Source organism: Malurus melanocephalus, unplaced genomic scaffold (genome assembly GCF_030028575.1).
Source record: "Malurus melanocephalus ecotype Western Australia unplaced genomic scaffold, MMel_1.1 scaffold_587, whole genome shotgun sequence".
In the NCBI taxonomy this organism is placed as follows: domain Eukaryota; kingdom Metazoa; phylum Chordata; class Aves; order Passeriformes; family Maluridae; genus Malurus; species Malurus melanocephalus.
This window is the reverse complement of record NW_026623819.1, coordinates 16,298-29,933: the sequence shown is the minus strand read 5'-3', so window position 1 is coordinate 29,933 and position 13,636 is coordinate 16,298. Positions and strand designations below refer to the sequence as shown.

General features: G+C 40.4%; 1 protein-coding gene across 1 annotated transcript in view; it reads left to right on the top strand.

Annotated features, from left to right (window-relative positions):
* The window catches only part of CFAP74 (cilia and flagella associated protein 74), a gene marked incomplete at its 3' end in the record, with an annotated part of 58,450 nt that overhangs the window by 30,584 nt on the left and 14,230 nt on the right, over nucleotides 1–13,636 (top strand). Inside the window, exons 3-15 of the mRNA XM_057382778.1 lie at nucleotides 1,152–1,689; nucleotides 2,050–2,140; nucleotides 2,582–2,728; nucleotides 2,928–3,026; nucleotides 4,455–4,559; nucleotides 5,649–5,822; nucleotides 6,261–6,371; nucleotides 7,572–7,674; nucleotides 8,414–8,571; nucleotides 9,531–9,741; nucleotides 10,103–10,285; nucleotides 10,985–11,155; nucleotides 11,622–11,740. Of these exons, the coding sequence (XP_057238761.1) occupies nucleotides 1,179–1,689; nucleotides 2,050–2,140; nucleotides 2,582–2,728; nucleotides 2,928–3,026; nucleotides 4,455–4,559; nucleotides 5,649–5,822; nucleotides 6,261–6,371; nucleotides 7,572–7,674; nucleotides 8,414–8,571; nucleotides 9,531–9,741; nucleotides 10,103–10,285; nucleotides 10,985–11,155; nucleotides 11,622–11,740 (2,183 nt within the window). The remainder of the gene's footprint in view (nucleotides 1–1,151; nucleotides 1,690–2,049; nucleotides 2,141–2,581; nucleotides 2,729–2,927; nucleotides 3,027–4,454; nucleotides 4,560–5,648; nucleotides 5,823–6,260; nucleotides 6,372–7,571; nucleotides 7,675–8,413; nucleotides 8,572–9,530; nucleotides 9,742–10,102; nucleotides 10,286–10,984; nucleotides 11,156–11,621; nucleotides 11,741–13,636) is intronic.

The following is a 13,636-nucleotide window of genomic DNA, read 5'->3' as shown; positions in this document are numbered from 1 at the left end:
CTGCCCAGCCCTCGTTCCCGCCCGCCCGGGCCGCACCACCCCTCGGGCGGAGGGGGGATCCCATGGAGCCGCGCTGGCAGCGCCGCCCCGCGCCCGCGGAGTTTGGGGGGCGGCTCGCGGCCGTGCGTGCGCGGCGCCCCCGCGCGCTGTGGTTGGCGCCGTTGCCGTGGCAGCGCGGCCCGGCCGGTGAGGCGGGCCCGGGGCCGTGAGGAGCCGGACCGGGTGTGACCGCGGTGAGCCGGGACGGGACAGCGCTGGGAGAGCCGAGCCTGCCCCGGGGTGCTGGGGGAGAAACGTTGGGACTTCTGCCGTGCTGTGCATCTCGGCCTCGTTGACCCCAAAGTTTGTTGTTTGGGAGTTGGAGCTGCACAACCTCAGGGCGCGGTGGTTTGGCTGGAAGCGCTGGGGCCGCTGCTGCATTGGCAGCTCCTTTGATGTTTGTGCCACTTCTTGGTGCCACCAAYATTCCTAAATCAGCCGTGGCCCAGCGTGCAAATCCTGCGTGGCTTTAAGGCARTTCCTATCTTTTACTCATTGTTCCATATTTCAAACCCTGGGGTGTGTTTTCTCTGCTCCTTAACTGGAAAAAAACAAACCAATTACTCTCTTCTAGTTTATTGTTTTGAGTTCTGCAGAAGGATTTACATAAACACACTCATTGCTGAGCCACCTTCGTTAAAATTAATCATATGTCCAAGTCTCTCTGTGAGTAAGATGTGAAATGCTCAACCATGTGGTAATAACTCATTCTAGATGACATACAAAATTCACTGATTTCTAATAAATTGTAACAACATTTGGGAACAGTTTACTTTACATTAGAGAGCTACACAATGCTCAAAAGCAAATACTGCTTGTTGGAGTTGTGCCCAAATCATTTAAGGTAAAGTCTAAGGCAATAAAATATGTCCAGGTTTGTTTTGTTATTCAGCTGACAGTTATAAAATATTAAAAACAGCAGTGTCCTTACTTTTGTCTAAGATTTATTACAGTTAATGCGCAAAATGTGTAACTAGCACAGAGGTGTGTGGTTGTATCCAGTTATTTTACGTGCATTAAGTGTATACTGAATGCTGTGAATTCACCTCCAGAGATGGTCACCATTATTGCAAGTTGGAGATTTGATGTGTAAAACATGTTCTTTTTATCAGGCTGGTCATTTGGGAAGAACTGTCAGCATGGAAGAACATGAGATCAGTCAGAGTGAGGAAGAACAGCAAATATCTCCTCCAGCATTTCTAGAAGAGGAGAAAGAAGAAAGAATAGAAGAGGAAGAAAAGAGAGAAGAGGAAGAAAAAGAAAGAGAAGAAGAGGAAGAAAAAGAAAAAGAAGAGGAAGAAAAAAGAGAGGAAGAGGAAGAAGAAAGAGAAAAAGAGGAAGAACACAAAAGAGAAGAAGAGCAAGAAGAAAGAGAGGAAGAGGGAGAAAAAGAAAGAGAAGAAGAGGGAGAAAAAGAAAGAGAAGAAGAGGGAGAAAAAGAAAGAGAAGAAGAGGGAGAAAAAGAAAGAGAGGAAGAGGAAGAAAAAGAAAGAGAAGAAGAGGAAGAAGAAAGAGAAGAAGAGGGAGAGAAAGAAAGAGAAGAAGAGGAAGAAGAAGAAAGAGAAGAAGAGGAAGAAAATGAAAGAGAAGAAGAGGAAGAAAAAGAAGATGCAGCTGGTCAGCTCCTGGACATGGAAGAGCACTGGGAAGGTGAAAGTGAATTGTTTTATAACTCACAAAAACCAGACATTAATGTCAGCTTAATGTAAAATAAACATGTTAGGTCATTGCTCAGAACCTTTTCCCCTCCCTGTTCTTGTCTGGGATTTTCCCACATAAATGGGATTCTTGCTGACACCTCCACATGAAGGCAGAGAACATTCTCCTCTTCATTTGTGGGTGTACAATAGTCCTGTGTGTTTTGCCATATAAATTTTTAATGTACGATACAGAAATGCCATAAAACGTCATCTCTGATTCCCCACGCTGTGACTTGACAGCAAGTATAGAAAGCTYTGCATTTTAAAATTCAAAGTCTCTTTATTAAGCTGTTGTTTCAATATCTGCTAGAATATGAGCTGGAAGAAGACTTGGCTGATGATGGCAGGAGGGAAGACAAGGACTCTTCTGAAGATGCTGGAGWCCAGTCTGATTCTAGCACGTAAATACCTTGTTCCAGTTCAAACAGGAATTTCCTTTGTGGTGTTGACTGATCAGCTGTGTATGACGTGTCYTAAACTAGTTTGAAATGTTGCTGTTAAAATTGTAAATTATTATTCAGGAACACCAAAATTGCAAACCCAAAGAGGGATCAAGAGGAGCCACAGGCTTTATTTTAAAATAAAGACACATCATTAATGCATTAAATGAGAGTATCAATGTCCAGCATTAGATATCTAAGTCTGAAAATCCTGATTTAAGTGCATGCATGCAAACTTCTTGTGCAGTTTGTGTTCATATTTTTCCTTATTTATAGTTATCTTACTTGTAATAGTTCTGCTGGAATAAAACAGAAATCCAGGATGTAAAGATGTCATAYAAACATCATAAAATTACAATTTCTCATGATGTTTCTTTGTTGATTGTGTGTTTCAATTCAAAGGCAAAGCTCAGAACGYGATTTGGGCAGTGTTAGTAGCATTCAGCCCCTGAAGTCTGCAGACAGAATTCGCATATCAGCCTCACAGAGGAGCCTCAGATTGTTTGATGACATAGTCAGGGAAAAGGAACTGGCRGTCCAAAAAACCAGGTCAGTGTTTRAGCAAACATAATCCATCAGCACAAATCACCAACAAATACCAGATAGTTCATCAGTCATAAATACTAGAGTTTGTAGAACTACAGACTRTATCTGACAGGAATCCTGGCTGGGAATCTTGCCCCCAAAAAGAAGAGTTTCATCAGGGAGAGAAGCTACAAAGTCTAAATGATGTGTTTGTTTCTTGCAGTGACACKCTGAGTGCCTGTCGACTGCGGAGCAAGATGCTGGCAAAGCAGCTGGATCATGTAGACATGGAAATAGAGAAAGAGGAGGAGGCTGGCAATGTGTAGGTAGAGAAGTATTTCTGGATACCAAGGATTACAGGCATCCACTATGTTCATCTGTGTGTAATTAATGAGATCAGAGCAGAAAGAGGTGGAAATTTGGGAACGAGTAGGAAAGAGGCATATATTTTAAAATATAACAACAGGTATTGAATCAGCCTAGCCCACTGCTGTCAATTATGTCTGTCAGGGTCTCAATCTTCCGCTCAGTCTGATGAATCAAGGTTCTGTGGCACTCCTGGAGGTCACAACTTTGCTTCTGGTGATTACTCAKCCAGGATTTATATATATTTTTGTGTATATATTTATATACACACACACATACGTGCACCATTTCTTTCTCATGTTGTTCTGGAATGCAGGGATGCCTTTCAGGAGTAGCTCTGCATACAGGAGCTGCTCTGAAACACTTGTGCTATCAAGTGGGAGGCAATTTACTGTACTCTTCACATTTGGTTTAAATAGAAAGCAGTGGGTGGCTTGTGTACCGGGAGCCAGAGGCTTGTGAACAAACTTTGCAGCTGCATTTCTAACCTGTGTGAATCTCCAGGTTAGAGCAGCAATGAATGAGAGAGAGGAAGGCAGGTTAACTGCCAGAATGGGAGAGCTGCGTTAACAAAACTGATGAGTTGATGCAAATGAGCCTCCTGAGGTGGTGCAAGTGGGATCTCTGTGACAGTAACAAAACCCAGCAAAGAGACAAAAGCAGTGTAGTGTTTATCCTTAGGATGGGTCACATTGAGAGGTCTGGAATGGAAAAAAATAAATTGCATTTCTCCCAATCTCTTCCACTTAGCAAGTGAATAGTGGGGGGAGAAGACTTGATAGATTGCTGGCGTTGTGTTTTAGTAATAATGCAAATCCTGGCTGCCATTAGCAGTACCAATGCCARTACAAAAATGTTGAATTTAGAGGAATAACTGCAGGTTGAAGTCCTAATTTTCATTTAGAGGATGGGAGTTTGTGTTTAGTGTAGTCAGGGCCCTGTTTGTGGATCCTGTAGTACACTGTCTGCTAGTTTTCCTGGGGARAGAAGGAAAATAACTGTGTGGGAATGCTGCAATTGTAGGCAAARTGTATGGAATATCGTAGTACCATTTTAAGAGCAAAATCAGTCTAGGTTCTCTGGGTTCACCTACGCTTATGTTCATGAATATTACTACTTTTATCAGTTTGAGAAATGAGTAGTTGCATTAAGCTACTGGTCAATGTTTTTAAAATTCTCATCTGTTCATTTCARCCAGTGTGTAACAGTTTAAAGAAAGCTCTGCCTCGAAAATGGACACTTMGAAGGTTAAACAAGAGGCTGCATAAATTACTGGGACCCTAATGAATAAACTCAGCCTCAGAGCTATGCTTTATTCTTGCTGATCTTGCAAGGGGAGTTATGTTSAAATTTCTTTCTGGTTGTTCCTTTCTAACGTTTCCAGCGCGGCCGTGTCCCGCCTGCAGGCCATGAGCAGCCGATTGTGCGCTGAACTGGAGGCAGAGAAGGAGATGGAGCTGAGAATTGCTTTGGCACTGAAACAAAACCTGTAAGTGAGGGAATGAAAAAAGTGTGAATTCATATGCTGTTGGATGGATTCGAAAGTTAATCAATACAGAAATTGCTTGTAAATATTGAATTACATCGTTTGAGAGCTACTTTCATCCTGCATGGTTCATTCCTTACAAAGCTGGGTGCTTTGGCTCAATTCCCAAGTTAGTTTTGCACGTGTAAATAAAGTTTTGATTTTATTGTGACAGGTGCATAAATTGTGGACCTAAACAGGTCTCATTTGAAATGGAAAATAAGCTGGACTAAAGTAAATCTATCTATGGATGGGCATAAATACTTGTAATTTATGCCTCAGTGTTTTAYAGAGCATAAAGGAAAGAAAATTAGCATGATGGAGACATTGTAGCAGTACTGTGTATTTTTATGCCAAGCTAATATTGCTGCTTGTAATTGATTGTTCACACATAATAAATTACTGTTTTTCTATCAGACAGAGTAAAACTGTCTTTTGCAGAAGGCAACAGGTGAGTGTGTTTATATTTTGGTACCACAGGTACATCAAAGGAGGAACACAGGCACAAAGCTTCTAGCTGTGATTAGCCAAGTGGTTGGGCAGGATAYAGTGTGTTCTGCTGCAGTGTTGTGTAATAGCTTTAAAATGCTTGACTTGTTTATTGTGTGATTAGCAATCCACARAACAGGATCATGGACTCATCCCTACCATATCTGCTTCCTTCAGCGAAGCACAGAAGAATAAAAGCTATGGCCTGTCCATGAAGTTATTTACTGTTGAAGAAAAAAGCTATTTTTATAATTTTTTCTTGTTTTTCATGTTTTTTTTCTGGGTAAATGCACAAAACAGATCCTTGGGGTTTATTTTTGTACCTTTTTTTTTCCTTTTAACCAATATTTTAATGTCCTTAAAATGGATATTCTATTAGATATGAGCCTTAGTCTGAAACGTGTGTCTGTAACAGGGTTTGAGTCACAATATGTTTTAAAAAAAATAAAAGAAAACATGGCTACATGTTTATTTTCACCATAGAGCCTTCCCTATTCAATCCATCACCTTAAAGTGAAAGAATATCAGTCTTYCAGTGAAAACAACTCACATTTTGTTTTAAAGGGTTGAGATGTGGCAGATAGAAACTACACAGAGGAAATACATAAACCTCCGTGAACAACTTCAAAAAGATGAAAAGGAGCTACAGATGCAATACCAGGAGGAGAAAGGAGTGAGGATTTGGAAGGAAAAAATAACAGCCCTGCAAGCAGAAGGAAGGCGTCGAACTCAAGAGAAGTAAGAGCCTCTAAGGCAGAGCCTTCTGCCTTTCTTGTTTCATTTTCAGCCAATTCACTGCTGCAGGTGCTGAGATTAACTTGTCCAAATACTGGTGCTACTGTGTGTCTTAGCTGGGTGTACTTCAGGAATTTGGTGAGGAAATGGAATTAAAATAAGAATTGGCCACGGCCTTGCAGTTATGCAGGTAAAGATTTCTGATCTATGGGAATAAACTTGTTAATAAAAATAACTRGAAAGGCTGGGGTTTTTTCTCATAGGAAATGGGGTTTATTGGGTCAGACTATATGTGTCTGCAGTGCTATTGGCTTCCAGAACTTTCTGAGCTTGTGGCCAAGTCCTTTGAGATTTCCTGGAGAGAAAGCAGACATGAATGTCAGTTTGTGGTTTTGGTGAAGTTTATCACTTTGCCTATAATATGGGGGATTTGTTTTCCAGAAGAGAGGAAGAAGCCCGGAGAGAACATGAAGAAAGAAAGAAAAAACTCTTCAAGGATGCCAAAAGGAACCATGAGAAAGCAGTCTCCTTCCTGAGGCAAAGCATGGCGAGGTGGGCCTTCATCCTTTCATGTTGTACATTCTCTGCTGGGCAATGYTTTATCCTCCAGTCTTCAAAAAATTATGATTTTTCTGTTGCACCTGGAAATCCTGTGCCAGGTACAGTGAAGCATTGAGATCTYACAGGCACAAAAGGACATGGAAAGGAGAAAATCCACTCACTGTCCTAGCACGGCCTCCAAATTCCCTACAGCTGAAGGGATGGTCTTCTTCATGAGGACTCTGACCACTCTGAGGCATTAATAATGATTTGAAATATTTTATAAATATTTTATATATATATATGTGTGTGTGTGTGGGTCATTACCTGGAGCAGTATAATTCAAATCCAGATTTGAAACCTGCCCTTTGCCATTCTGTGTCCCCTCAGAAATGTGGTAAAACAGCCTTTTGCTGTCAGATCAATGATGGGCCCTTTCTTTGTGCTCCTGCTCTGGTTGATTTTAAATTAAATGTTCTTTCATAGATTTATRTTTATGTTRTTATTCTAGTTTTAAATTATKWTSCTACTGAAGAAACTGAACATTTGTKACTTATTTTTACAGATATTCGAACATATCCTAATATACAAATATTAGGACTTAATTGTAAAATGATGGAAATCATGGTACTGTTTCTATGCTGGTTGTTTTTATTAGATGGTGTATGCAAACTGATTGTGATTAAGAAAAACAAATCAATTTTTTTCATGACAAATTTATCAAATGTATCAATCTTACAAAATGTTTTTTTCAGCTTACCATTATATTAGCTGGAATACTCTCAGGTTTGATTCCTGCCCACATATTTCCAATTTGCAGAGTTTTTAGGGTTTATTTTTAGTGTGGGTACATGTGCTTGGCTTGTAAAAGTTTGCTACAGAATGTTTAGGTATTGGTTATATGAGCAACACCTGAATTCTTACTTTATTTTAACAGCCAGTCATATGTCATAACATGGAACACATTCTTCATCTCCAGAATTTAAAAAAAAAAAATTAAAGTTGTTGAGCAAAATATTTGAAAACCTGTTGGCACTTGGAGTTTGAGCGGTGCTGTGTTTGGAAGAGTCTCCAAACTGCCAGTGCCCCACCAGCCAGGGGTTCACAGCAGCAATGCTTGGSCACCTTGGCAATCACTCCTTGTCAGCTTAAACATTCTGATACCCAGAGCTTTCCAGGATGAGAGCCTGAAAGATTTCACTTTGCTTACAGAATTCATGAAAAAAACGCAAAGGAAGAAGTGAAAGCTCGGGAGCATATGGAGAGAAGGATACAAGCTGTGCTTTCCCTGAAAACCAGCATCACTTCCAACAGGGTACGGCTGCTGGGCTGGGATGGGGATGAAGTCACTGACTTGTGAGACTGCTGCCTTCTGATGCAAGTCATTCCAGTTTTCCCTGCAGAGCTGTGGGATGGTTTTTGATCAGATCACTGACCAAATCCCTTGAAACTGGGGACAGTGGAGCTGTTGGAGGAACGGTGTGAGATCTGTGTGGGCAGGTTTTGACAATTCTGCTGATGCAGAATTTATTCTGTCAACAGTCTAGTTGTTCTGGGTGGGGAAATAATACATCCTTAAAATAAGTTCTTTGGTGGTTCAGACAGAAGGATTTCCAGTTATTTGRATCCCAATGTAGAAATATTCCACATGGAGAAAACATATGGAAGAAAAAGAGCGTTTTAAGAATTTAARTAGTGTAAATTAGGAATTTCTGAGCTATGCTGCTTTGCTATTCTATTTATGCACTGTAGAATCTGAGGGAATGATCTGAATTTAATCCTGATTTGTTTAGAACTGTTATCTTTTCACATTCCTTCATTGAGCAGGATTCCAGGGCCAGGCTGGAATGGTAGAGAAGTAGCCTGGACCTAATCAGAGCTTTCTGCATCTCAGCACCCCAAGACTACAGAGAATATTACAAACAAAAAAATGTCTCCTTCAGAGACATCCACCACAAATGTACATTTGGATAGGAGGACCAACATTAGATTCTCTTTTTTATATTCTTTAATATGTGRATCAAATATGTAACTGGCTTGTGTGACCTTCTTAGGAAAGGCTCCAAACTCTCCAGATTTTGAACAAAGCAAAGGCCTTGGAGGCAGAGAAGGAGGAGATGAAAATGAGGGAAGCCATCCTYGCACAAGGAGGCAATGCTGTCAGGGAAATTTTTCTCCATAAACGACAGCAAGAGCATGAAAAAAAGAAAGAGTGAGTATCATATTCATGTCAAACTTTGCCTGCTCCCTGGTGCTCTTGCAGGAATGTGTTGGAGCTCAGTCAGATCCTGAAGGCAGAACATCTCTGATGGTGCCTCGAGGGAGTGAATTCCCTCTCCCACTCTGTGGGTGACACTTGTACAGTCTGTTCTTTGTGCCCTSAACTCCTGACTTAGGGCTGTTCAGAGCACCAGAGCTCTGTGGGTGTTCCATRATCAACTGCTCCAGGAGGGAAGTTCAGTGCCCCTGAAGTGGGAACCTGCAGTTGTTGCCTAAAAATCAGGCTCATCTGAAACAGAGCCCAGACAAACTTGAGAGAATGAGAAYAGACAACTTTAATCCAGGCCTAACAGGCCTAGTGGTACATGAGGGCAGACAAAGCCTCCTCCTCCTGAGGCTACACCCAAAATGGACCCCGAGTCATGAGATCTTCACCTTTTATAAGTTCTGTCTTTTGAACATATTGGGCCTCAATTCCCCAATGACACCTTCAGGTGATGACGTCAAACACCCCAAACTTTCTCCCCCCARTTCTCTGTTGTTTCCATATTTTGGGGTTCTGAGGCAGTGAGGTATCCTTGGATTCAGCTCAGAGAGGAATTGTTTTGTCTAAAGATGGGAGAGCAGCAGCTTAAGCACTGCACTAGAGAACTAAAACAATACAGATGCATGAAAATATAGAAACTAAAAATCCTAAGGCATCACAGTAACTGTCCTTYTTCCTCTCCTGAAAGTCTGTATCAGCCTTCCAAACCACTGTAACTGACTTTATTTAGTCTGCAAAAATGTATAAACAGCCTCTGAATCACTTGAGTGTCTTGGCACAAATTACCACTGAACACAACTTAAAGACTTGTTATTTAGCTTAAAGGCTCTGAGGGAACTGGGTTGGAGTTAATATTGGTAAACAACCATGGTTGGGTTAATATTTCTTACAACTTTGGATTCCAGAGCTTTTARAGAACTGCAGAAATCAAGGAAAATGGAGATTGTGTCTCGAATTTTGCAAGAAAAAGCTGCTGTTCACAAGCAGAAAAAAAGTCAGCCCCCTACTAAGGCAATTAAGGCWCGTGGTAAACCTGAAGATCCTTTACTGCAGAGAAAGGAAACCTGGCAGTACAGTGAGGAAAGCTGCAAACGTGCAGATGGAGAAATACCACAGGTAATCAAAGACCTAAGAATAAACTGTCTTTAAATTGTTTTATTTTGTTTTGTTAAAGGTGCAGGTCATTGAATTCTTCACAAGACAATAGAGAACAAGTGGAGAGTTATTTCCACATCAGATCTCTAAATGTCTGTTAGTTTTCTTTTTCTTGAAGGAAATGTAGTGATGTTTAACATAAATTTTTTCTGTATTAAATGTTTTAAGCGAGAATTGACTCAGTTTTCATCTTTGGCCTCTGAGTTTTAAAACCTGTCATTTTTGTATTAAAARATGTCCTGTGAAACTGATAACTGGTGAAGTAATGGCTCTCCAGTMGTTTTTAACTGTATTTTCAAGATTTGTGGTTTTTTCCCCAAAGTCACAGCGCTCTCCATCGGTTTGTTCCATGGCTGGTGAGGTACCTGCTCCCTCAGGAGAGAGTTCTGAGAACATTTCCCAGGATGTGCTCTGGGAAAGTGGTGATGAGGAGACAGACAGGGACGAGAGCCTCCTAATCCCAGAGTTCCCAGGCCTTTGGGATCGCCAGTATGACCTGCACAAGGTAAATGTTGTGATATCTCTGGACAAAAATAGAAAAGAATCTTGCTTAAAACTAGTAATTGTGTATTTGGCAGTTAAAATGCAGCCTTTACTTTGTTACATAGATGCAGAAATTCAGATTTACTGTTTGAATTTCTTCTGGAGGAGTTTGTTCTCTCAAAGAGAGAGCAATGCTTCAGATTTGGTTCAGAGCTGGATGAAGACATAAATCACATTCTGTTTAATTGTTTGAGTTTAAAAAATTTCAGAATCAATTAAAAAGAAATCATATCAGTCCATATTCCTGTGCTTGCATGGAGAAGCACTGGACCATGACTGAAACATTTCAGTGAGCTGATTTTATTCTCAATGTTTAATAAAATAAATAAAATTGAGGGGGAAATAACCCTTAAAGTGCAGAAAAACTAATCCTGCCATGAAAACCATGATGTCATAGTGCTGGATGATGAAAAACTACTGCACAGACAGCTGAGAATCCATTAAATCCTTCATGTTGAGGTTGGGAGATTGATTTTGACTGGACAGAGCCAGGCAAAGGCTGGCCTGGTGCTGCAAGATTCCTTTTGTAGGTTTTCCACTGGAGCTACAGATTCTGGGATCACACACAGCCCTTTTTCTGGATATTCCTGGTGGTTTTTCAGGGTGCTCCTGGTGGTTTTTGTGGATGTTCCTGGTGGTTTTTGTGGATGTTCTTCATTAGGTACCCAAAGAAGAAGATCCAACACGGTTGGCTATTAGGGCAATGAGGAAAGAAATGGCTGAGAAAAAAATGGAGCAACTCCAAACTGGAATTTCTCCCAAGCAGACAGTGTCTGGTCGGGAGCATAAGGGCCGTGCTTTCCACAGCAAACCCAGCTGCATTCATTTCAAGGTCAGTGGCCATTCTGCATGGAATTGTAAAGATTATCTGCTGGAGGTATATCCCAATGTCTTGAGCAAAATTAATTTGCAGCTTTTAATAGGTCTGTAGTGAAACTGGAAACAGCTCTTGCCTTTTTTTCCAACAAACTTAGTTAAGGGATTAAATAAACAAGTTCATTTTACTATCTAAATTATTAAATCCTTCCTTTACCTAGGGGAGTTTAAAGACTGTCAGAAAGGTGAGCATATGATAAAACCTCTTTGTTGGGCTGTGTTCTGTGTTTTTTAAAGGCAGCAGGACTGGTACTTGTATATTGTTAGTAAATACATTWTTACTGTAAAATAATATCCTTGAAGAAGTGGTGACTCCATGCAGGTAAGACTTCAGATAATTAACAAAACTGTTAATAACTCTGTTAGACCATAAGCATGGCATCWTGTCTCTGACATTCACCTGGTGTGTTTGGCTTTCCAAGGATTTTGATGTTGGGCAAATCTACAAAAAGAAGATTGTTTTGACAAATGCATCCTATGGTATTAATTACTGCAGGCTGGTGGGAATCAGTGAATGGCTCAAGGACTTCATCAGTGTTCAGTGAGTAAATTAATTGTAGATTTGTTTTACCTTATACCACAACAAGAGCTGAAACCCAATTCTGCAGCAATTGAAACTCCTGCTTGTCATGGGTTAACCCTGCAGGCAGAAAAATCCCACAAAGCAGCTCCTCAGTGCCCCTTGGTGGGATGGGGGAGAGAATTGGCAGGAATAAAGTAAAACTTGTGGGTTGAGATAAACACAGTTTAATTAGACAGAAAAGGAAGGGARGAAAGCTGATGGAAAAAAGGAAATCAATCTCAGAGCAGTGAGGACTTAGATTACAATCCTGTGGTCTTTCCCATCAATTTATTCCTGTAATCCTTYTGCCAGGTTATGTAATGAAGCTGTGTCTAGCTGAGAGATTGTAAATTAATCTCACTTTAACAATATTGATAATTTTATCTCACTGTTTGTAAATAAACAGAAGGCGTTATCTGCAAAAAGGAAGTATCCACAAAATGTTTCTTTTTAAGAATTCAGACATCAGTTTTCTYTGGAGCTGTTCTGAGCCTTTAAAAATATAAAATACTACTTTTCACAACTTGCCTTCATCTAAAAAATAAAGCCAGAAAAACAATATATTTACTTGGAATTCTGTGAAAAAGCAAAGAAGGTTATTTTAGTCCAGCCTAGAAATGAAAAAATGCCAAAGCTCCTGTGTGTAAGTGAGACTTACAGCCAAGCAGGAGACATGGAAGTGAATTCCTGTGGTTTACAGAGAAAGTTCAGGTTACAGCTCTTAAGGCTGGCCTGGAGAAGCCACTTGGACAATTTAATCCYACCCCAGTGAATAAACAAGTTTTTTGTCCACCATAAGGGAATTCAGACTCCAGAGCTCCTTGTCCAGCTCGCTGCCCATTGCTCTTGTGGGGATAAAAGTGGAATTCCTGGAAGCCATTCCTTACCCACTTCATCCCCACAAAAGTCCCCTGGAATGTGGACACAGAGATCTTCAGTGAATAACATCCCTGGAGAGCTGTAAAGTCTGGATCCAGCTCCTGTGGGTGATTGGGAAAAGTGTGGAACACTTCATTCCCAGACTGATGGAAATGGAGAAATAAGTGACACAGCAGAGCCCCTCGCTCTCAAATCTGCTCTGGTGCTCAGTGTGTGGCTCGTGGGTTGTTGGAAATCACATGTGTGGATTTAATTTTGACCCACTTACACGTGTTTAATTTCTGTGACAAAGCCTGAAGCTACTAATCCGACAAAATGAGGGTTTCCTGCTCTCAAAGATTGATTTTTTTTTTTCTCATTTAGTGTGGTGGACAATTGCATGTGGTAAATCAGCGCCTCTGGTTTGTGACTGAAAATTAAACAATGCCTTTGGAAAGGCCCAAGTCTTTCCTTGCTGTAATTGCCTTTCAAAGTAATCTTCAAATACAAATGAAACATCAAGGGTTGTGAATGATTTTTCAATGTCTGATGAATTAATTAACTTTTTTAAAATTAATTGGTTGTTTTTATAACATTTGCCATATACATTTATTTACATATATATTTATATACATATAAATTTAATGTCATATATATTTATATACATTTGCCAGCTGGATAACTAGAAAAAATAATCTAAGATTTTATTCTCCACTGTCATATTATTAATAGTTGATCAGCAGAGCTCAGAGCTGTGGACACTGATCCTGCACAGTGTAAAGCTTATCTCCAGTAGAACCAATCAGAAATTGTCTGTTACAAAATAGTTTTGCCAAGTRTTTTCAAAATACCCAGCAAGTCTACACTGTCATGGTGTCACTGTCCTTGAAATCAGTGCACAGGTATTTACAGACATCACACTTGAGAGCTGTTATCAGTGACAGGCACTATCTTTGCTGATAAAAAGCTTTATTTTAGTGGTTAAAATCAGTATTATTACACCCTGTGCAATGGGAG